Source organism: Cyanistes caeruleus, chromosome 3 (genome assembly GCF_971803275.1).
Source record: "Cyanistes caeruleus chromosome 3, bCyaCae1.hap1.1, whole genome shotgun sequence".
Taxonomy (NCBI): Eukaryota; Metazoa; Chordata; class Aves; order Passeriformes; family Paridae; genus Cyanistes; species Cyanistes caeruleus.
The window spans coordinates 31068268-31091682 of NC_141703.1; the positions used below are offsets into that span (position 1 = coordinate 31068268).

General features: G+C 40.3%; 1 protein-coding gene and 1 long non-coding RNA gene across 18 annotated transcripts in view; one reads left to right on the forward strand and one right to left on the reverse strand.

Moving 5' to 3' along the window:
* The window catches only part of CRACDL (CRACD like), an 85497-nt gene that overhangs the window by 52142 nt on the left and 9940 nt on the right, over nucleotides 1-23415 (forward strand). For 15 of the 17 annotated variants that reach the window (XM_086880491.1, XM_086880482.1, XM_086880483.1 and 12 more), the window contains 7 exons: nucleotides 4925-5001; nucleotides 5968-6133; nucleotides 9136-9271; nucleotides 9643-9807; nucleotides 10434-10502; nucleotides 13668-13895; nucleotides 15446-17021. In XM_086880491.1, coding sequence (XP_086736617.1) covers nucleotides 4953-5001; nucleotides 5968-6133; nucleotides 9136-9271; nucleotides 9643-9807; nucleotides 10434-10502; nucleotides 13668-13895; nucleotides 15446-17021 — 2389 coding nt within the window. In that variant the 5' untranslated portion in view covers nucleotides 4925-4952. The remainder of the gene's footprint in view (nucleotides 1-4924; nucleotides 5002-5967; nucleotides 6134-9135; nucleotides 9272-9642; nucleotides 9808-10433; nucleotides 10503-13667; nucleotides 13896-15445; nucleotides 17022-23415) is intronic. The other 2 variants (XM_086880490.1, XM_086880489.1) reach the window with 1 other exon arrangement.
* Nucleotides 5863-21655, reverse strand: LOC147654052 (uncharacterized). Its single transcript, XR_015284377.1, has 2 exons — nucleotides 21487-21655; nucleotides 5863-6152 (listed from the first exon to the last, which is right to left on the reverse strand). It is a non-coding gene; the product is annotated as an uncharacterized LOC147654052 (long non-coding RNA).

The following is a 23415-nucleotide window of genomic DNA, read 5'->3' on the forward strand; positions in this document are numbered from 1 at the left end:
AATTCAAAGCTGCTGGATTTTGTCAGTATTCTGTTGCACAGCTCTTAAGCTTGTAGGCCATTGTAGACTTTAAACAAAGCTTTGAGGGTGAAAAAATTTGGCTCCAGAGCAAAAACTTCCATCTCTGTTTACATCAGGGAAATGACAAGCAGTTACAGTCATAACAAGGGTACTCTAGATTTTTTTGTTTCTCCTCTTAAGTACCATTTTAAAATCAAATCTTTCCTATGATGAATGTATTAATACTGGAGGGTTTGTTGCAGATGTTGAGGAAGTGTCTTGAAAGATTGAAAATCTGCCTAAAGATACTGTTAAAATACATTATTCCAAAAGAAAAAGGGTAGATAATAGATAGTATGGTTCCCTGAGTTGATATATTTGGGTCAAAAATTCTCCTGGTAAAAGCCAGTGTTTCTCTGACAGTGCAAAGGAAGCATTTAAAAGGAAACCCAGCTTTCCCTCATGTTGATAAAAACAACATAGTGAATTTTAAGGTAGAAATTAATGTGATTGTCTACAACTAGGTTTTCTGAGACCCTAAGGCAGTGCCTGGCTTGTAGAGTGTCACAGAGGGTTCTCTGGCAGCTGTTGGATGCTCAGCAAGGACCAGTATTTCTTCACGCTATCTTGGGATATTGCTCCGATGCAAACCCTCACTTGGCAAAGTGCTGGAGTAAGTGGTTAAGTGTCAGCTTCAAGCGTTTGCTCAAAACCAGGGTTTGCTAAAAATGAGTCTGTTGACTTTTGAGCATTTTTCTGAAAACCTGAACACCAGCACACTGCCCAGAAGCATTTTGCAAGTTCTTCCAGTCCTCTCTGCTGCCTGCTGGTTTCCACCCCCACTCCCCTGCTCTGTGCCGTTCTCGGGTTAAGGAAGCATGTGTCCATTCATCCCCTGATGCAAACAAATCTCTCCTTGGTAACAGAAGGCACAAAACTCTTCCTGCATCCTTGGTAATAGGCAGGTGGCTGCACCTCGCTGCCCTTGTCATTGTGTGTGTTTGCACAACATAGTGACTGCTCCAAGGACTGCTGTCACATCCTCCTCTGTCAGCCACCGCTGGGCTGGGATAGTCACTGCTGTCTGGGTTCGGGCTGGAAACTTGTCTTCTGAACTGAAAACCAAATCCTTATAATTGCATGATGAGTTTAGAGGCAGTTTTTATATAGCCTTACAGTCACTCCACTGCACACACAGTATTGCTTGCCTGACCCAAACTTACAGGATTTATTTGCTATAATTTAAGATAACCATTTCCTTGCTGAGGGTAAGAGAGTCTCTGGGCTCCTGCACAGGAGGTTGAGGCCACTGATATTTGTGCCTGGTGTTTCCTGCACCCAGGTGCCTCTGACCTGCACCTTGGATTGTTTTCTGCCTCACTCCAAAGCTATCTTACCTGGACAGCCTTCCTCCCTGCACATAGCCCAGGTCTCTTGGGCAGCTGTCCAACAGCAAAGCAGCCAGGCTTTTCCCCAGGTGACACTGAGCTGTCTAGGGATGGATCCAGCAGCAGTGGTGGGACCTGGTGTTATGGAAATTACACAAGCCAGCCACAAAAACTGGGTTCAGTTAGGTTTCTACTGAATCAATAAGCTGAAAGACAGATTCCACTGTAAAAATATCTTAAAAGTACTTTTTATTAATAGCATTGCAGCCTGAGTTGGGCATCTATTAAGAAGGTTCTTAAACAAAGAAATCCCTGGATGACCTGCTAAAGCAATATGTTGAAAAATAGTATCTTTCAAGCAATCTTTGTGTGTTTTGCTAGCAAGTAACAAATCATTTATGTTTTGGACAAGTTTAGACCCCCTCAGGCTTATATTTAATAATATATTTAATATATATTAATATTATTATGTTAATATAATATCTTTCTGATTTTCTCTCTCACTGTGACATATGATCCTTGAAATAGTTGCAGATGTCAGAGGCAGCTGGGTCCACAAATATACTTGCTACTATATTTTGTTATAATAAATAATAAAATATTAAGATTCTGGACAGTCATTCCCCTGTACCTCAACAGCACTCGTTACAATCTTTTCTAGTAGTCACTGTCTACATTTCTGTACTTTAGTTCAATTTGCTCATCTCTTCACAAGCTCTAATCACACTTTGGGAGTTATCTCTGATTATAACAATCCCAACCAGGATCAATCTGAGGCCAGGCAGTCCAACTTCCCCTTGCCAGTAGATCAATTCCATATGTTTTTTGAATTGTTTTATCTTGCTCTTGTGGATGGAACAGCTCCTTCAGCAACAGGCCAGCATGAGCCCAGGATGGGTCATATCAAGAACAAATATTATAAAGTAATGATGCACATTGACCTGAATCTTCCCTTAACCTAGGAATTTGATTTCCCCACATAACCAAATCCCCAGGGTTCTAAAGGTGATGGAATATGAACACACACATTCAGTGGCCAACACCTCCTTCCTTCTCACAAGCCAGGGCTCCAGCCCTGTACCCTTGCAAGAGACACGGTAGTGGAGGGTTGCTTTCCCCTGGGTAAGACACACTAATTATTAAATAATGTTAGTAAACAGCAAAAACATGGTGAGCCTGAAAAATTGCTGCATGAGGAAAGAAAGGGAGTGAGGAACTTGCTTCAAAATGCACAACTGGCAAGGAGAGAGCCCATCAAGGTTCAGTGTCCTTGTTTCCTCTAAGTGAGGAGATTTATGCTACACCCCTGGTCATGTATTAGTGTCCCTCAATGTTTGGAGCATCCAGTGGAAACATTCTTTGTGACCTCAGATGTTACAAAATAAATCACACTAATCATTGCATGCATTATGGTAGAGCTAAGTTTTGGGGTTTTTTTAAATTGGTTTTATTCCCTGGAAATTTGGCTGCCAAGGTTTGGGACAGGAACATAATTCTGGTTTGTCAGGAATATAATACACTAACTGATTGAATTTTGCCAGAGGGAACATGTTCATACTTGCCTGCATGTTACCAACAAACATTGTCACTGTGTGGGGGTTTATCCCCCAGTGGCTTTGCTGTTGAGAACTAGTGAAGTATGCCATACAAACATTTGGATTAAAAAAAAAATATACCCTCACCTGAGTGCAGCTGGATGCAGCAGGGTGATACCAGTGAGACACAAATGGGGATGTGAGTTATGTCATCCACAATTTATACAGAGACTAGAATCCTTCTTCTGGATGTGTGTAGCTTGTAGATGTACAGCATACAACAGCTGAAGCTTTGAAAGTATTGATTTACATTCCTGGCATTGCTACTGCAATGTGACAGCAGGAATCTGAGACACCCTGTTTAACAATTGACCGGGTATGCCACAGCCCACAATACATATTTATCTGTCACCTCCCAGTGGACATTTACTTTAAAAATAAAGGCATCACAGAATCACAGAATTGTTTGTGTTGAAATGCACCTTAAAGAACATTTAGTCCCAACCTCCCTGCCATAGGCAGGGACACCTTCCACTAGACCAGATTGCTCAAAGCCCCATCCAGCCTGGCCTTGAACACTTCCAGGGGTGGGGTATCCACAGCTTCTCTGGGCAACCTGTTCCAGTGCCTCACCACCCTCATCCATGTTTTTTTCTAGGGTAGGTTCCTTATTAAATCTTCTTACTTCAGGCAGATGCCCTTGACCAAAAGTTTCTCACTGTGGCGTTTGTGTTAATTCTGATTTGGTACCTGGTGGGTGGTGGCAGGGGATGTTTCACCCCCAGGCTGTGTGTCTGTCTGGTGCAGAAGCCCTGGTGGGCAGTAGAGGTGCCTTTGCTATGGCTGTCCTGCAGCTGTGTGCTGTGGTCCAGCTCAAGTGGCTGCAGATGGTTCAGGTGATGTGTTGTGTTTTAGATTTGAGTAATAAAGGTTTTGCTTCCATTTCACTAGCTCATTGGATTTACAAGCTTTATTTCTTAAGTCTCCTGGTCCTTCAGTGGATCAAAACAGCCACAGTCTACTTACCTTTCCATCCAGGCTGTGGCATGAACATCTACCACCATTACAGCCCAAAGAGAGACTCTACACCATTTAACTCATTGTTCAATCAAAGGCATTCATGACTTTCTTCTCCCTTGACCATGAAATTATGGCTCTCCAGATGAGGAAAAGAGAGCTCAAACAGACTACTGCACCAGAAATGTAATTTAAATGACAGATGTAGTGTCTTCAGGATTTGGACATGTACAGTTTTGCAATTATTTTTTAGTTTAGGAACCTTAATAAGCAAAGTAATATTTTGGTTCTGAAAAGTAAGGAAGAGAGGAGAAAATTAGAAAATCAGTAGCTTTACTTATATTTACTTATATTTCTCTGTCACTATTTCTCCCTAACTTTGTTATCTATACAAAATTAAAGGAATAGAAAGAATCACTACCTTTTCCCAAGTTTCTTTAGAAAGAAGAAAAACCGCAATCTGCAGAAACTTCAAACTGGGTATATACAAGAGAAAAATACATGGGGTTCTCTACTATTGTTACTTGTACACTTACTCTAATGTTGTCATTTTGTCATTTTGCCACTGGTCCTGAATGGGCCGAGAAAAGGAGAATCAAAGAAGCCCACCTCCTCTCATACATGTTTTTAGAAGCATTCAAGAATTCACCAAAGTCAGTCTTCAGACAGAAGAGGCTGATTGACTAAACTGTCATGTACTATAGTCTTTTGAAAGTGGAAATACTCTGTGTAATCTATTGTAGCTTAGCCTAATAAGTACCAAATGGGATATTTTTATATATTATGTATCTTTTATGTGTATTTATATATAATATACACACAAATATGTTTAGATGTGTATGGAGACATATTATCTTAGCATATCCATAATATTGTATTTTACATTTTTATATTTGATTAACTTACCTGTATGTATATGTAAACATATATAGTGAAGTACTGTTGTTTTGTTGATACAACTAACACTTTTTGTACCTTCTTTAGTGATTGCCACGTGAGTTCTTCAAGGATAATGGACCCTAAGATGAGAGAGGCTGAAGGAGATGGAGAGGACAATTCAGGTATAATTTCACCCTTCCCCAGTGAATGAAAAGGGCTGTGATTTCTTGAGCTTCTATGCCTTAGCTCTATCATAGAAGTAAATTTGCTTGTTTAGAGAATGCATTCTGCTTTTCTCCTGTTTCCAAGGATTGTTGCGTGTTTCCAGCATTTTCAGAGGCTTGAAATAAGACTTTTATAGTATCTTGTGACCAAGCTAACTTTTTTACCCAACAAAATCCAAGAGTGAGTGAAATGCTGACAGGGATGCCTCACAGTGCTGTCGTGCCAACTTATACAGGCCAGGCACAAGTTGTTGGAATTCTTGTGCAAAACACTGATTTAATTTGAAATAGTTTCCTTCACTGAGCTGCAACTGATCCTAATTTAGGTCTTTCTTCACTAAGCAGACTAGAATTGCTTTTCAAAGTTATTGCTTGATTCCTAGATGAATACTTCGTGATCCATTGAATCTTTTAATTAGCATTCAGAATATTCTTGATGTATTATAAAGCCAAAATTTTAAAATGCTATTTTAAAAGCATTAGCCTCCTGACACTGTGCATTCACCTATGTATACCTTTTCTACATTTAAATTGATTTTTGTAGCATTGCTCTTATCATCAGTATTTAGCTTGCTGAACAAAGGCAGTGGGTTTCCAAGTAATAATTTCTTTTTCATATCCCAGGCAGTTAAGGCCAAATTTTTCCTTCACAGTTTAATTACCTCAAGAGGCAAGTAGAAACTCTATTAGGAATGATTCTACACCACTGGTTATTTCTTATGTCTCATAAACATTGCAATCCATTCTCCAAGATAACAGTAATTTCATACTTTCAGTACATTCTTGAAAGACATTAATGCAACAGTGGACTCTGTAGCATTTTCCAGGAAAAAGTCCATTTATGCAAAAAATTATAAAGAAATGTTATTGTTCAAAAATTTATGCATGCTGCTGGTTGCATCTTCTTTATGTTTCTTCACTTAGGAAAGAAAAAATCAAAGTTCAAATCTTTCAAAAAATTTTTTGGTAAAAAGAAAAGGAAGGAGACGTCATCTTCTGTGAGCAGCAGCCTGAAGTTGTGCCAGTCAACAAGCGATGTCGCAGCCTCTCATGACATGCGCATTAGTTATGATTCTGAAGATGAACTTGAGTAAGTCTGTGGACTCTGTCTGGTAAACAAATAAAAAATTGCTACAATGTTTGTAGATTAAAGACACCCCAAAATTACCTCCTCCCCTTGTTCATAATGCTGTATTTTCAAACAGTTGCTTTTCCCAGGAAAGTACAAATTAAAATGGTTGATGCAAGGCAAATCAGAAGGGAATTAGATGGGAGGTAGCAAGAAATATTAATGAAAAAACTTTCACTTAAACATGAATAAGCCTTGGGTTTTAATTTCAAAAGAATGTAATTCCTATCTTCAAAAATGAATTAGACAGCCAGTTTATATCCTACCAGGACTGTCTCATTCCCCTAAAATGTAGCTACTAAGGATTGTTAGAGAAATGTAGATGACCATTTGTGCCAGGGTTTGAAACAAGGAAGGACTAATGAGATGACTGCAACTGAAATCAGCAGGATCGAGAGGCTCTGAAGACTTTTTTTTTTCCTCTGTATACATGGGATTCATCTGACCAAAGGAAAAATGTCTCCATTTGGGTTATTGAACCACAGATTCATAGAATGGTTTGAGTTGGAAGGGTCTTTAGACATCATCCAGTTCCAGCTTCTCTGCCATGGACAGGGATAGTTAGTTACCAGCTGCCTTTTATAATCAGAGAGAAGTCATCATAACTTATAAAGATTGTATCTTCCTTATGCATGAAATAGGCTCTGGAAGTGCCTATATTTCCCCACTGAATGTAAACAGGAGCCTGGGATAACCACTTCAAATGTAAATAGCTGCAATTTGATATCTGAAGTTAGATCAGATGAGTCCCATCCTGTGTACCTCATTGCCTCTGAAAACCCTGTCTTCATTGAGACACTGCGAAAGTTACCCACTATGAAAAGTAACCATGAGAAACCCGGTCCAAACATTCAGATATGTCTCTGGATAGAGAGGTGGGCTGAAGAGCCTCTTGAATAACTAAGAAGCAAGTCTTTGCATTGATGGATGCTGTGCCTCTCAGAACAAACATCCTGGTCCTGAAGTAAGGGGTGCTGCTGTACCCAGGAATGGGAAAGGAAACCATCCCGGCCAATTAAAATTACATTACTCGATGTGGCCACCAGGCAGCGCCAAACAACCAAGAGAAATTATTAACTTTTTTTTTTTTTTTCCTTTCATGGTTTCGTTTTGTTTGTGGTTTTTGTTTGTTTGTTTGTTTTTGGGGTTTTTTTTGGGGTTTTTCTGCGTTTTGCTTCCATGGTATTGGCAATAGTAATGTTAGTTAGTCCAGCTTGAAGCCCTCGGAGTCCTGGGCTGGCAGTATCAGGTGGTGTGTAGTGGCGTTTGACAACTTATTTACAAGACATGGATGGTGAGCTTTTCTTTCCCCCATGTATGGCTTAACAAGGTCATATCTGAGTGGGTGCCATCTCTGGCTGTTTTGGCCATATTCCTGTGCTGTAACAGAAAGATTGTTACATTATTGTTTCTTAGTATTTATTTAGACAGACAAAAACCAGGAAATTATTTGAAAGGAAGAAAAATTAATTTGAACCCTCTTAATCTGAGGAGACATGTAGGATGCCTCCATTATGTGTCTGGGAGGGATGTATCTGCTAGAAAGAGGAATTGAGGATGGAATGCTGGGATAAATGTGCCCATGCAAGGACACTGCCTGTGTGGCTGAATGTTGGTGCATGGGACACCACTGCAGCCCTGAGTGGCACCTATTCTGCAAATTGCTGTAGATCTGTCTGACCTTGGATGCATTGCAGAGGTCACATTTGCACTTAGATAAATTGTTCTTCTAATGTGTCTAATGCATTAAGCAGAAGTAGAAGGCTTTCCTTCCTTCTGCAGCAAGAACGTAGATCAGCTCTTTCCTGCTATTGTTTTATCAAACATATTTATAGCAGCCACTATGAGGAAAATGTTACTGTCTGCCATGATTGTTTATGTTTGTCTTCAGTGTCCCTATGACAGTATCTAGGATCCAGAAATACAGTTCTTTTTTCCTTTCTTCTCAATTGACTTGATAGTTACATAAACCCAAACAATTCTCTATTCTGTACTCATTTACCATTTCATAGCTGCCTGATTTTAAAAATTTGAAAAAGGTACTCTTATAAAAAATGCTATGTGCACACATTCCTTGTCCCTGCTCAGTCAGGGTATGAGCTAAGCTGAGGAAAATGAGCACGAAAAACCTCCTAGCAGTTAGCTCTCTGTCTGTGGGCCTCCTCTACCACTCCCATAAGGAAGCAAGGTGCTCATTTTCCGCATGCACCATTTGCAAAAGAAGTTACCTAATGCATGCATCAGAAGTAAGAAACAGAATATGAGAGAAACTGCCCACAAAGTATCTCCCACTTCCTATAACTATGCCTCAAAGATTGTCTATGAAAAAATGTGTCTCCCAGGCTCATAAGAGAAAATCCGAGGGATTTTGATATAGAGCACAGCACCTTTTAAGGATTTATGCAAAGGATTCCATGTGAGGACTACATTGCCTGAGATGTTTTTGCTAATGATCTGTATGGCAGAGATATATTAAATGCTGCACCACATACAGACAGTAAAAGGTATTATTCTTCCTATGGTAATGGTCATTCATTTGCAAGACACAGTCTTACATTAGCAAGGAGTCTCAGTACAGACTCATTTATGTGAACTCTATTTTGCACCTGGGCTTGCCTGTGGGCCTATGACACCACACAGCTGCTGGCTTTCACCCAAGGGGCAGTAGCTTTTTCCATAAGACACAACTCATCTTCTGGGGTTAAACTGTCTTTAACCTTGATTCAGTTTGTTAACATGGCAGATAACATTTATTTTTTTAATTGTTTTTGTTTGTTTTGTTTTGTTTTTAAAGGTGTTCCTTAGATTACCCTGAATGGCTGTATTCATGGAGAAGTCAGAAATCTTGTTTGTGGTGTATGTTGTGCATCTGTGTCTCCTATTCCACATTCAATAGACCACTTGAGTTGAGAGAAATGGAAAAAAACTTTGCATGTTTTCACTCATTTGTTTTATTATTCTAGGACACATAAAGGCATTATGGGAAGCAGAGCTTTGTCACATGATAGCATTTTCATCCTTGAGACTGGACAAGAGCCTGCAAGGCCAGTAAGAGTGTTTTCTCAAGAAAACATTTCTGATCGGATTAGAGCTTTACAGGTAATTTACACAACTTAATTTTTCTTTTCAAATGCAACAGCTGGAATGTCTTTCTAGGCTTCAGGTTTTCTTAGACAGCATTTGTGGTTGAACATTTGATTAGTAAGTAATATCTGTCTGCAGTTTACATCAAATGTTGCATTTGTTAATTAGACAGCAGTATCCTGTCTTGGTTCTACATAAATGATAGCTGAAAAATGGGTAGTTTATTTGGCTCCTTAAGAGAATGTGTAGAGTCAGATGTCCTGTGCCTTGGATCATTTAGTTGTGAGAAGTTAAAATAATGGTGACTCATTGATCTCAGCTAAAAAAATGTTCTGGGGAGACCTCCATCACTATTATAAGCTAATGTATTTTATGCCATGCTGAAGATGAAGCTCCAGCCTACCATGAAACTGGGACCTCCGCCTCCATTTGGACTTCATGCAAAGCGAACAGAGGATGCTGGGACCAGTTCTGAAGATGATGGATTACCCAGGAGCCCTCCAGAAATGTCTTTGTTCCACGAAAGCCTGAGCTCAGGCATAAGAACAAGAGTGAGTAGTTCCAGTGTTGACAAAAATGAATGTTTAATGACTTGTTTTACCTATATGTGGATGGCAGAATAAAGTATTTGGTTTTACGTATCCGTATTTTACCTCTGAGTGATTCAGAAGTACCTTACTCAAATTGGGAAAGCACTCTGTCTCTCTGTAAACAGCTACTTAAAATCTGTGCTCCTGTTAAAACATAAATATCACACCAGAAAATGCAGAACTAGGAAGAAGAGTATGTGATTGTGTGTATGCATGGGAATGCTGTGTTTTCTCTAGAGACTAAAAGGAGCTCCCAGGCATTAAGGAAAAATAAGGCTGAAAAATCTGTATTCCCCTTTGAGTGTGTTGATAAGAGAACACTCTAATATTCTTCTAGGTTTTCACTGGAAAAAGAAACATAAAATAATCTGATTTTTTTAAAATTATAGTTTTGTTAGACGTTATTTCATTTTTTATCTGCATGTCTTACACTTTATGTTTGCAGTGTCCTTGCTAATCCTTAAGACTATAGAGAAAAACAACTTACATTGCCAGTACCCTTGTGCACTTTGTGTAGATGGTTTCTGTGATTATATCCACCTTGTTTGTCATCTTTTACTGAATCTCTTCCTCATTCCATCCCACAGTTCTCTGACTCTCACAAGCACCTTAGCTCTTTGAGTTTAGCTGGAACAGGCAGTGAAGAAGAAGAACAGGTAACTTCTGCCAAATGTATTAAGGGAGAAGTAATTACCCATAGTAGTTTTAAAAAGAAATATAAAAAATATTATTTTGTTGCCTGTCTGATGTAAAAAACAACTTTGTATGCATGTAATTGCCTGCTTATCTGTTTGTTGTTTTAATGTCTGTCTGTCTAACATAAAAAACTATGATTATTTATCAACATAATTCTGATGCACTGTAATCTCCCATTGATAATAATTAATGCCTCTAGGAAAGCTCATATCCTTTAGCTAACTTTATAGACATGATTTAATCTCCAAGCACAACCAACCAGATTTAGACACTGAAGCAGTGTCTGTTTTTTCAAAGATGGGAAATTGCAGTAAAGGCTGCTTGAGGTACATGCATAGGGTAAGGGAGAAAGCTTATTGAAGAGATGGGAACAAGCAGATCCACTGAAATCTGCCCAGACCCTGCTTTAAGTATGAAGTTACCTCACACTGACACAGAAAGTGTTTGCCTGATGATAGTGGCTGACATTGCTGCTTAGGAGTCTGAGTTCAGCCTGCAGTCGGATTCTGGCTGTGAATTTTGCTGAAGTGATGTTTTTCAGAGCTCAAGTATAGGCACATGGATGGCTTTCTTCAATCAGCAGCCAGCCGTTCTGGCTGATTAAAGGCTGTTTTGAAAAGCTCTGAAGAGTTCCTTTTAGCTGTCCACAGCTGGAGTCGTGGTGGAAACAACACAAGGGGTAGAGAGAAGAACATTTTCTAGGAAGAAGAGGAGGGGTGGAGGGAAATTTCAGAAATGAAATAGAGAAACTAGTCCTGAGCTGACCATTTCTTGGTAATTATGCAAAATGTGTTTCAGGACCAGCTGCATCAGGTCTCAGCAAAGATTTATGGCCTTACTTCTTAGTTTCCACATGAAGCTGTTTGAAAAAACTGCTTATATGCAGCGCAATATTAATATCTTTAAAATAAAACCAACAGAACTCATGAAGGAAGAATTTCTTGAAAGCTGTTATGGGCTCACTGTAATTGTGCCCAGTCCAGATGCATGTTTGCTAAAAGAGGATTTATGTCTCCCTGTTGTTCCATTACTTTCTGACTCACTTGCTGACTCCCGAGTCGTAGCGCTGACTACACAGTTGCTTAGCTTTTTCCACATGCCCTATCATTTAGCTCAGAGTTTCTTCATCCCATGCCAGTGTGAGAGTGCAGCCAGAATGCATCTCCATCTGAAGGCTTTCCTCCGACACAGGGTCTACTACTACTACTACTACTACTACTACTAAATGGTAGCATTTTGGAGAAATTAGCCCTGCTTCTAGAAGTGAGAGGAGACCAGTTCACAGGGCTGAGGAATTTTGCATAAACCAGTCCAGAGGTTTTGGGCAGCAGGGACATCTTGCTGTGTCTTGACAGCTTTTCTGGGTTAAAGAAAGGAATCACAACTTTCCTGTCTGGGCCTTGGGGATGGGGTTTCCTCCTGGCCCCACACCACCACCCAGCTGAAGGATGACTGAGCCGTGAGATTTGGACAAAGGGGTCTGCCAGCTCTTTCCCTCTCCGGTAGGCTTTGTCAAAGCCAGACTTGGTGGAACAAACAACTCCAGCAGCTGGCTCAGAGCTGGCATTCACTAAGGCTACTGAAACTTAAGTAAGAAACCAGATTTTGGATTTTCCAGTGTAATGGCCCACCCCGAGCACTGCCAAGGAGAAGACATTCAAAGTTCTCTAAGACAAGCAGGAGCCAGAAAAAAGGCAGGCAAATAATGACGTGCTTTGAAAGAGAACATGTGCTGTGTCTTTATCATGGAACTGAAATGTCAATGCATTCACTGTTAGGTACTAATGTATAATGCAGCCACCTATCATTTGTTGTACATTAGTCATGTTTGACTACTAGACTGCAGATATTGTAGAGTTAAAATTAATGAGAGCATCCATTATTCAGCATGTCTGAGCTATTTTCTTTTTCTTAAGTAGAAAGTATGGTTAGAAGGTGTGGATCCAGCCTCTGCTAAAATCAATGGGAGTTTTCCCCTGGCCATTGAGAAAGCTGTAGAAGGCTCTCACTACACTACAGAGTATCTTTGGGCTGCAGTGCATATTGCAGAATTCTACTTGCAGAAAATGCTGATGCTTTTCCTTTCCCAAAATAAAATGTACGTGCCCTGCCCTTCTCCCGTCCAACCTCCTTAGTAAAATACCATGTCCAGGAAAAAAGGAAAGAAGAAAAAGAAAGAAGAATGCCCACAGAAGAAAGCATGACAAAGGAGGAAATCTCCTCCAAAGAAATGAACCAGAATTTCAAGCTTACAAAGGGAGTGTTGTCATGAGCTGTCGGAGGTCACGTTGATGCTGTGACAGATAGTTTAGAAATACCATTTTGCTTATTTGCAAAACTGAATCTGAAAGAAAAGAGGAACCCTTTATAGAGCATTTTAAAATAAATTTTCCAGTGTTCTTTTTGTATCATCCCTGGATCTAGAGCACTTTTTTTGAGGCTCACAGGCAAGCTGAATTCCAGCTTTGTGCAAGTATGACACCCCTTCCAACATTCAGGAGCTGTTTCTGGTTATTGGCCACTAGTAGGAATTATCCATCACTTCCTTCCCCAGACTAGTCTACTAATGAAACTTTACATTTCCAGTAAATGCAGATATAAATACATGATGCAAAAGTATGAGCTGAAGTGTCAATGCCACTAATTCTTAATTATTTTGTCTTTGGGAGGGTACTGTAGAATTGGAAGGGACTTGTTGACATATAGGAAACTATATATCAGCACAAAATAACTGGGTAGGAGGCTAGATAAAGATGCTGGAAGACACACCCAGAAAAGAAAATGGCCCTTTAGGTTCTGTAACTGAGTACTCTTCATAAATCTGTCTTATGAAACATTCTGGCCATGTACTTGTGTGCTTTAGATCTTCCAGTTACATGGAACTTGCTTCTTCCTGCTGCACAGTGTATCACAGTACTCAAGCAGCTAAAAATGCAGAATTGCTAACACCAGCACATTACATGCAACATTAGGAAATGCAACATATTTTAAAGAAATGAAAAAAAAAAGAAAAAGAGGAAAAATTAAAATGGTAATAAATATGTCTACTTATTTGTAGAATTGTTATTTTGTATCTTTGTTTCTTTGTTTGATTCTCCATTTGGGGATTTTTATTTTTTTTTCAGATTACACTGGGTTCTTCTAGATCTCGCTCTACAGATGGTCAGCTGCTCACTAGGCATGGAAGTACCAAAACTGGGTCTCCCCGGACATCTGACAGTACCATCTCCCCTACAGCCAATTTTGACACTCCACCTGAGCTTTCTGCTTTCTTGGATAATTCTGCTGCTAAACATAAGCTTTTAATAAAACCCCGGAACCAGAGATACAGTAGAATGAGAAAATTTTCTCAGGTACGTGTGAAAATAAACAGTGTCCCTTTTGACACAAACCCAGAAAGTTCTTACTGGACTTTGTACTTTAAAATCAGATATGATCAAGTCAGCTTGCTGCATGGACATTTCATTGGGTTTTAATAGCTGTTATCTGACAAATATCTGAAGTAGACACTAGGAACAGATGAAATATTAGGATTTTACCTGCTGCTGTTTTGATGCAGTGGTTTATGTAACAATTTCTTCTTAAATTCACTGTGCAGTACAATTTAGTGTCCTGTTTGTGATGCAGAAGTTGGACTGACTACTGCATTTCTTACTTTAAAGATTTTTTTAATTGTTATAATAAATTTGTGTACTTTTCCTAACCTGGAATATCCTGTAAAATCTTGAGTCTTTGGGAGACTGCTCATGGAGGAGCTGTTTTAACTTCCAAAATATAACTGGTCTTATATTTTCAAAAAGTACAGAAAGAGTATGTTTTGGCCTATTAATTGGAGACAAATTCTGTACATTAAGACTGTTCTAAATTCAGACCTCTCCCTGCCCCAAAACCTGTAAATCCTTTACATGCCCTACAGAGGTGTAAGGTAAGTCTTAACAGAAAAAACAAACCAACCCCAAATAAAAATGAAAGTGCATACTATATTTTTAAAAGGCTGTTAAAAAGTGTATAGTGTTAAAAAAAGAAAATAAAAAATTTCTAAATCATCCTTCTAAAAACCATTTATCTGATCCTTTTTCATATTTTATGAAGAGCATAGCTTGGGTTTTTTTTCTTTCTTTTTTTCTTTCTTTCCTTCCTTCCTCTCTTTTAGCACTAATGTTTTCAGCTTTTACTGGTATTTTTACTTCATTGTCCGTGGGCTTTTTCAATGTTTCAAATATAGTAAAACCATTAATTGGCTTGCTTATTACTAGAAATATTATTCCCTCTGTCTCAAAATATTACTAGCTGGTATTCTGTATTTCTCCAAATCTGTGAGTGACCTTTCAGCTCACTAGAGCACCGCTGTGAGCAGCACAATGATGAGGCCAGTTATTTAGAAAAACACATAAAACAATAATTCACCGATCAATCCTTCTCTTCCATTCTAACTTTGTTACTAAAATATGATTGCTTTGTCCAGACTGCCTATAAACTGCCAGCTGACTGAGCCCTTCTGGATTCCCATGGAGAGTGTTCACATGTTTTGATCATACAATTTTTAACATTTTCTTGCCCAACTCTGGCTGCACACCTGACGAGGCAGTATGCCCTGGACAAACAATTGCCAAGGACAGTCCAATGGCCATTGTTCTGATGGACTTCCCTTCTACAAAGTCATGAAAGCACTAGCTGTGCAGAAGGAAATGTCACACTTTGCTTTCATATTGGTTAAATGCATTATTCCAGGATCTGCTTAGTTAAAAAAGCATCCAGTCTGTAGGTTAAGAAAACTGCAAGCTCAGCACTGGAGGCAAGTATTGCCTCCATCTCTAAGATCTCGGCTGTAAATGTAATGATGAATAAGAATAAAAGTGAAGTTGTACATGGTGATGGGGCTTTCTGAATTTCTTTTTTACAGAGGACCCAGTCTGAATCTCTGACTGATTTGAGCTGTACCCCAGAGGAAGAAGAAGAGGATGATGCTGTATTCAAACCCAGCAATCAAGAACTGCCATGCAGCGCAGCTGCAACACAGAATGTGGCTTCCTGGCCAAAGCCCAGAATACCTGAGGATGTCCCCCCTGCTTTGAGACCAGTGATGACTCGGCCTGCTTCCGAGTCTGCTGTTGGACAGGAAACCCTGCTACCAGAGAATACGCCAGAGGACTACCAACCAACATTGGAAATAACACGTGAGGAGTCTGAGTCCTCACTGCTGTCAGAAGGCGAAGACCCTGCAACTTCTTCCTATTCCTGTTTAGACAGAGAAGTACAAAAGCAAGAAGACTTCTCAGAAACACTGGTTCTGTTGTCTGGGGATGTGTCAGTCAATATTGTAAATCAAGAAAATAAGGAGCTTCCTACTGTGTTTTCATTAAATAAATTACCTTCTCAGGAAAATATTTCAATTAATGAGAATAGTATTGTTTTCTTGGGAAGGTCAGAAGAAAATAAACAGGAGGATCAGGTACCTGTGGAAATGCCTGTCAATAAAGGGGCAGACAAAGAGTTTACTCTATTGTCAGAGTCCAGCAAGGAGCTTTTCATGGGTTCGTCCCAGCCCACAGACTCATTCCATGTTTCACATCCTGCTTCCTCAATGCAGATGGGATCATCTACTTTATGCTCTCAAGAGAAAATAAAGACTGCACAGGAGGCAGCTGCTTCTGATAAGGAGAACAGTCAGTCACCAGTCCACAAGGAGGAACAGTTGAGGAAGAAAGCTGAAAAGGTGGTCAATGAACTCAATGCCTTCAAAAAGTTTTCCGTTTCCTCTGCATGGGAGAGGCCAAGCACCAGAAGCCTGCATTTTCCAGAAAGATCAGAATTGGAAAGCCCATTAAATACTGGATTCTTCCTGTCCAAAGCAAAGGTCACCTCAAGAAATGAGAAGTGGCAAGATGACTTCCAGAAAGGATCAGAATTGGATGAGGAAAAAAGTAGCAACAAAAAGGAGACTTTGCTGCCAGAGTCCTACTCTGAGAAGAAAGGACAACCTACTGAAATTTTGGCCGGTTATGTTTCCCCAGTTGTTGATGCAGTACCAATGTCAAGCAGTTCTTCAGTGGTATCTCAGAATCAGCCAGGTTGTAAAGATAAAAATCCTTTTCAAGTGAAACTTAGATCCACCTCACTGTCCTTGAAATATGAAGACAACTCACCACCAGAATCAAAAGGGATTAAAAGATACAGTGCAGAATTTAATTTAGAAAATGAGGGACTGACTTCCTTTCTAAGAGGTGATAAGGCAGAGATCAGAAAAACAGCCAATACAAATACTGGTGATTCTTTAAATGAAAAGATCAAACTCAAAGCAAAGTCCTCTGAACAGCTTAGCAGCAAACCTCCACTGCCTAAAAAGCCAGTGTTGCAAAGTATAACCATTCCAAACACCACTGCAAGCAAGGAGAAACAGGACAAAGCTATTCACTCTCCTGAATCCAACAATGAAGACAGAGACTTGGAGAAACAGTCAACTGCTTGGAAAGTGCCTGGTAAGACTCCCAAAACTTTATAAAGTTACCTTTGCTTGCAAAGAGCAGCCTTACCTGTGAGAGAGCAAGGTGCAGCACTGTTGTGTCTGCCTGGTGAGCACGAGCTGATGGCTCTGCCTTCAGTGATGTTGCTCCCTTATTTTCCCTTGCTGAAAAGATTATCACAAAGACAGCAGGGAAGAAATAGCAGACAGAATAAGATATTTTTACCTCTGATTTTTGAGTTTTGGGGTATTGTTTAAAGGATGTTCAAAGTGACACTCAAAAAATAAAGTACATGTAGCACATATTGGAAAACAGAAATAACATGGCACTAAGTGTCCCCATTTAGAGCTGCTGCATGGCAAGTCAAAATCCAAGAGCACATATTAAGTATAGTGCCCTGTGTGGGATGAGTGACTCAGACCCCTAGACCTTCTTTTTCACCAGAGCACTGAGGCAGAAATACAATGAGGCCCTGTCACTGCCTGCCATGGTAAACATACCATTTATTTATTGCCTCCTGTGAGCTTTTCTTATTCATTTATCTATCTTTATCATTACACTTTCCTTGTTTAAAACAAAAATTAACAACCCTGCAGCTTCCTGGAGTTCAAAGCCAGGAGAGACTGAAAGATAAAGTGTACTGCAGATAGTTATATTTTACTCTGTTGTCTGTATTATATAATTGGGTCAGAGATGAAAAAAAAAACAACAGACCTCTTGGGACTAATGTACTGTGGACTACAGGCAGAGGACAGAAAAGACTGGAAGTGGCACCACTGTCTGGGGTCTTTGCAATGACAGTAAACAAGTTAGGTGAAGCACAATCAGTTCTAGCAGGAGACTGCTGCTCATCACTTCAGAGAACAGCCAAGAGGGGAAAAAATAAAACTCTAGGTCTTCTGATATGTAGAAGAAAAATCTTCCCTGTCCTGGACCTATCTGGGCATGGGTTTGATGTTAAGAATGTGAGAAGATGCTGGCCATGCAAATAATAGGGTGTCTCTCCGCCATTGCAGAGTTTCCCCCAGTCTCATTGCTCTTCTCTGATTGGGGTCAGTCTCTGAGCTTTGGAGTAGGGAAACACCAAGACAGAAGAAGATCTTAGGGTACAGGAGGCCACTTGTCCTCTAGGGTGACAAAAGTCTCTTTCTGGCCCCAGAGGCAACTTGCTGATGCTGAGTGACATCTAATTCCAGTTGTCCCCTGCTGCAGCATCACAGACATTTTTGAAGGACTTTGGCCACGTTCAGTTTCCTGCTCTCTCTGACATCATAAAGGAAATAAATTCATTAAGATCCACAGCTGGATGAGGTCCCCACAGCCATCCAGCCAGAGACTCCCCGCACCCTGCATGCAAGACAGGAGATATATAAAAAATAAGTCTATAATCCCAACACTCCCATTGAAGGCATTTTCCCCTCTGCTGCCCTGAGTAGTTGATTATTTGTAGTGATGCCCACATGTCTGATGGACTGAGATTTTGGGGAGGGTCATACTAGGACAAGAGAGGAGAAGACCTCCTCTAGCAGGGTTGTTGTGTCAGGGTATGGAAGAGAGCAGTGGGAGTACCAGTGCTCCCTCACACAGTGCTTTATCACATCCCTCTTGCTCAGTCCCAGAGTGCCTGCAAATGGACTGGAATGCCTTCCTGCAGTGAAAGACAATGAGTACTGGAAAAGGAAGAAGGGGAAGAAATGAAGCCGGAGAGCACATTTCTTCTCCAGGCTTCTCCTGTGGCTCTTCAGCCCTAGGATGAAGGAGACTGTGCTGAGATCCTGAGATGTAGGACCACCCTCTACAAAACAGGATCTGTGGGTGATGTGCCTTGGTCTCCCTGATAGGGATGCATGCACCTGAAATTTGAAACAGTGTTAAGAAGTTCTGCTCTGTTCCCCTCCTCCTGAGTGTATTACACCAAATCTTTATAGCCTGAGGTTGTTTAAAATGATAGTTCAGATTGGTCTGTGATGGCAATTAATTTTCTTTCTTATCTACTGCCTTCTTCAGACACCTGACTAAGCACCTCCCAGTGCTAAGTTGTCACATCAGCCTGACCTGGCCATCTGAAGTCATGGGTGAATGAGGTGTGCCCACCTCCTCTGAGTGCCCTGGAACCACACTAGCTTTATTGGGAAAAATTGCATAGTGACCCCACAAATGAGGCCCTCTGTGAGGCACAGGAGAGTCATGGGATGCAATGAGGACTTAGCAGGGCAATAGCCCTGTCCAAACATAATTTTAAGCTCTTTGAAAAGTTTCCCTCAGCTCATTGAGTCAGGACCGTGTCTTTGCACTAAAAAAAAAATGTGTCTTTGCACATTAGAAAAAAAAACCAGGAGAAATCTGACAAAATCAACACAGCCCCTCATGGATCACATGTGTCTAATCAGGCATCTCTGGCCTGGACACTCACTCCTTTTTTTTCCTTGTACCCAGTCAGCCCTCTCCTAGCCCTTGAGTTCATCAGACTTTTCAAAGAGCTGTGGTCACCATCAGGAGACAATTTATGCTGTCAGGGAGTTTCTTCCCACCACATATTAGGAAATCTATGTGCTGAACAAGAAGACAAGCTGTGAAATTGTGATACGAGGGGATGTAGTTCCCTTCTCATGTACACTCATTTAAAAAAAGTCAATTTGCTCTGTCATGGAGGTCAGCAGGAGCAATGTGATTCATCCAGTTCACATTTTAGCTTTTCAGCAGTCTTGGTACCAAAGGAACAGGAGAGCTGATGGGATGCTGGCTTACCATGCCAGGTGAAAGCAGCACTCCTGCTCTCCAGAGCTTTCTGGGGAACTAGTGAGGGATTGCTTTACCTCTGTCAGGCTGCAAGGAAGCTCTTTAATGTCTGTGTGGAATTAGTCACCCCAGGAGGAGTAATTTTAAAGTTTCTGGAGCTAAAGGCACAAGTCTTTGTAAGATTTAAAAGGTTAAGCTGTGTTGTTTGGAGTTGATACACTTTGCTATAAATCCTGTAAAGGGCAGAAACAATTACCATATGCTAACAGGTTATTACAATAGTGAAACCATAAGCAATGCTTGTCTGAATCTGCATATTAGGATAAACAAAATCAGTGACTGAGGAGCTGTAGTGGGGAGGCATCCTCTGAACAGAGCAAAAGCTCAGGGAAGAATGATGGATTTTATGGTGAATGAAATTGGTGTGTACTGTCTGGCAAATACAGGCTCTGGAATAACAAGAGAACTGTTTTTCTCTACATCAAAAAGACATTGCTTTAATGCTGAACTGACTACAGCTGAAAAACAAGCTGTCTTTTTCTTTTTTTTTTTCCCTGAAAGAAGTTGCTTTCTAAGTTGTGTCAGGTTATTTTGCAACACGGCTGTTTACCAGCAGTGAAATAGACTTTGATGCAAACAGCAGTTTCTTGTGTAAAAAAAGACTCTTCTGGCATCAGTGGTATAGATCCAATCAAAAGTCAAATACCTCTCAGAGCAGCATGGGGAAGAAAGAATTGTCAGAAATACTTAAGCAAATCTTCAGAATACCTTTGTCTGAAATTAAGGAATTGGGTGTGTATACTGACATGAATGCATGTAGTGCATTAATGAACAAAGGGAAATATATATAGGCCAGGATATTCTAAATGCTTTATGCATTTGTGAAGCTCTTATTAATATAACTGGTGTTTTATAAATGAGCAAAGATACAACAGTGTGGAATTAAATATGCATGCATAAGCAGTGTTATAAAATAATGACACTTACATACAGAGGGTGTTATCTCCCTGTGTAAAGTTGTTTGGACTAGTTTTGAGTATGTTTGCTTTTAAAACACTCAAGGAATCCACAAGCCAGCTTTGCTTGCTGTAAGTGGTTTGACTTTCAAAAGACTTGAAATTCTGGCTCTGACCTTTCACCTGCACACATGTATAGCAAGAAAAACCACTCTTTGCAGTTCTTGAAGGCATAAGATGTTCTTTTCCAAGTATGAGACTTATATGTCATAAAGAGCCTCTGCTAAAATTTTTGTGCACAAAAAGGCTTTTAGATGTATAGAAAACAGGTCACAGATTTAAAGAAATCTGAGGCTATCTCTAAAAAAGACAGTTAATCCCTAAATCTCAGGGTAATGGTTAAATATGTCTTTACTGTGTTTATCCATATCAGCAGCACACACAGAGAGATACATTTGAATACAGGAAGTATATTTGTCTGTCAATAGACAGAAATAGGTATGTATTTTTCTTTCACTTTCTGTGTGTGTGTATAAATTCATGCACAATAACAAGTCAATCATAGTTCCTTTCATACATTAAGATTAATGTATTATCTTCATCTTACTGTTCATACAACCAGTCTGAAACACATTACAGGATAATATCCAAGTATCAGAGAGATGTGTACACATTCATTTCCACAATACTTAGGCAGAAGAAATTATCTCCAGTAGCATGATAACCTTTTAGTCTGAGGAAAAAAAAGAAAGTCGTTTTAGTAAGATACTAAGGGAAACAGATACCTGCATTAAATGGGGTTGCAGCAGGGGAGTTTCTCCCCTCCAGAGGACCACTGAGGCAGCCAGCCCTGATGCTTTCAGACTCAGTGGAGGAGAGGCCGGGGGATTCTGATCTGCAGGAGGGAATTGAGAAGGTGGCTGTGGTTCACTTGGCTTCAGAGCTATCCTCAGTGGTTGTTCTGGGAGCTGTGGAAGTGGTGAAGAATGCAGAACCACTGACCTTGTGACTGTCCTGTGTGTGTTCACTGGCTGTGGGGAAGACATGAAGGCAAGGCTTCAGGAGCCTCTGGGTGTGGTTTCAAGTGGCAGCATAAGATCTCAGGAGCCTACATTAATTGCTGGCTTTAATACTTGGTGACATTATGCACAGACTGGCTTGACAAGTTCTGACCTGGATCTTTCCACTGTTGGTGGCTTATCCCAAGGGAAAGAAGGGGCTCCTCTCTTTCAGAAAAGCCTGAGGCCAAGCCAACTCCAAGGAAACCAGGGAAAGATGCAATCATGAGGTTAAAGCTGTGAATGAATGAGAGACAAATTGCTGCCAGCAATATCCTTTATTAGCTTATGAAGTTACTAAGGAATGAGTTGAATAGCACATTGTTTAAAATAACATGTTGTAATATGAAATTAAGAATATTATTTAGATTTTAGTTTTATTCTGAAAATCTCTCAAGTGTAACATGGTAGGAAGAGGTTCAGCCCTGCTTCAACAAAGGAGAAATGGAACACAGGGCATTTGTGGTGGCTGTGGTGTGTCAAAACTGACTCAACTTCGGATGGAGGATGCCACTGCTTGCATTTTGTACTTCATTGTTATTTCCCTAAGACTGGCATTTACCAGCTGGGAGTTTCCGTGCAAGCTGCTGTGCATGTGACATGCAGCAGAAGCAGGAATTGAAATTGTCTTTTTGAGTACTTTTGGTTCTGCTCTGGCTACCCAGTTTCTTAAATGCTGTGCTTTGCCATGTGGTGAACCATAAAAGCACATGGACTATCCCATGACTAGATAAGACAGAGCTTGTTCAAGGTGATAAGACAGGCATGAAACCAGAAAGATGTGTGGGCAGCACTTCCCTTGAGAACAGTCACTTCCTGAGAAAGCTTTTGGTTTTTTTGTGTCCCTTAGGGTACCAAGAGCTTCATAGGACAGTCTTAGGTCACCTTAAACTGCGAGCTCTCTTAACCATACTATCTCCCGGATTACTTCACCACCTTTCATCCTTCTGGCTGGAACAATGGTGCACATACTCTGCCAAGAAACCATATCTAATTGGAGGTGGGAGAATATAAAGGACCTCTGGGCAATGGGAAAGATAATAAATAGTGAATATGCCTCTTCTACCCCTTACAGTAATTCTGTCTGATGGATGAGGTAGCAAATCCTGTGTGGGTTGCATCTGATGGAGTTTTTTTCTGAAGATAAGGCACTTCCCTTGCCTTGTCTGCCTGTCTGGCTTTCTGCAGCAAAGACTCAAAGGAACAAGGGCAGAATATAATTGCTTAAAGATACAAGAAAGCCTCTCCCAGCAGCAGATCAGTTCTTAATCCTCTGTAGGTGATACTACTCTGCTGTCCTAAGTTGGCCCATACAGATACATATAAAATCTTCAGGATTATGATAAAGAGCTTTTGTTCCCTACTATCAAAGGGACATTTGGATACCATCTCTTATGGAATGATACCTGGCTCTAATTTGGCTGCCTTCTAATTGGCATGACTAGGATGTCTGGCATCTCATCAGGGAGAGCTGCCTAAAGATTAAGGGTGCTTGGTGCCTTCGTTAGAGCGTCTGCCTTATGAAAAACATTGTTATAATACCAGCCTCCAGACATATCACTGCAGGAGTGGGAACCCTGTTTTGCTAGGCAGTGCACAGTCAAAACAGCAGGATGAATTCTAAATTCATGAGGGTGACAGAGAAATGGGAGCACA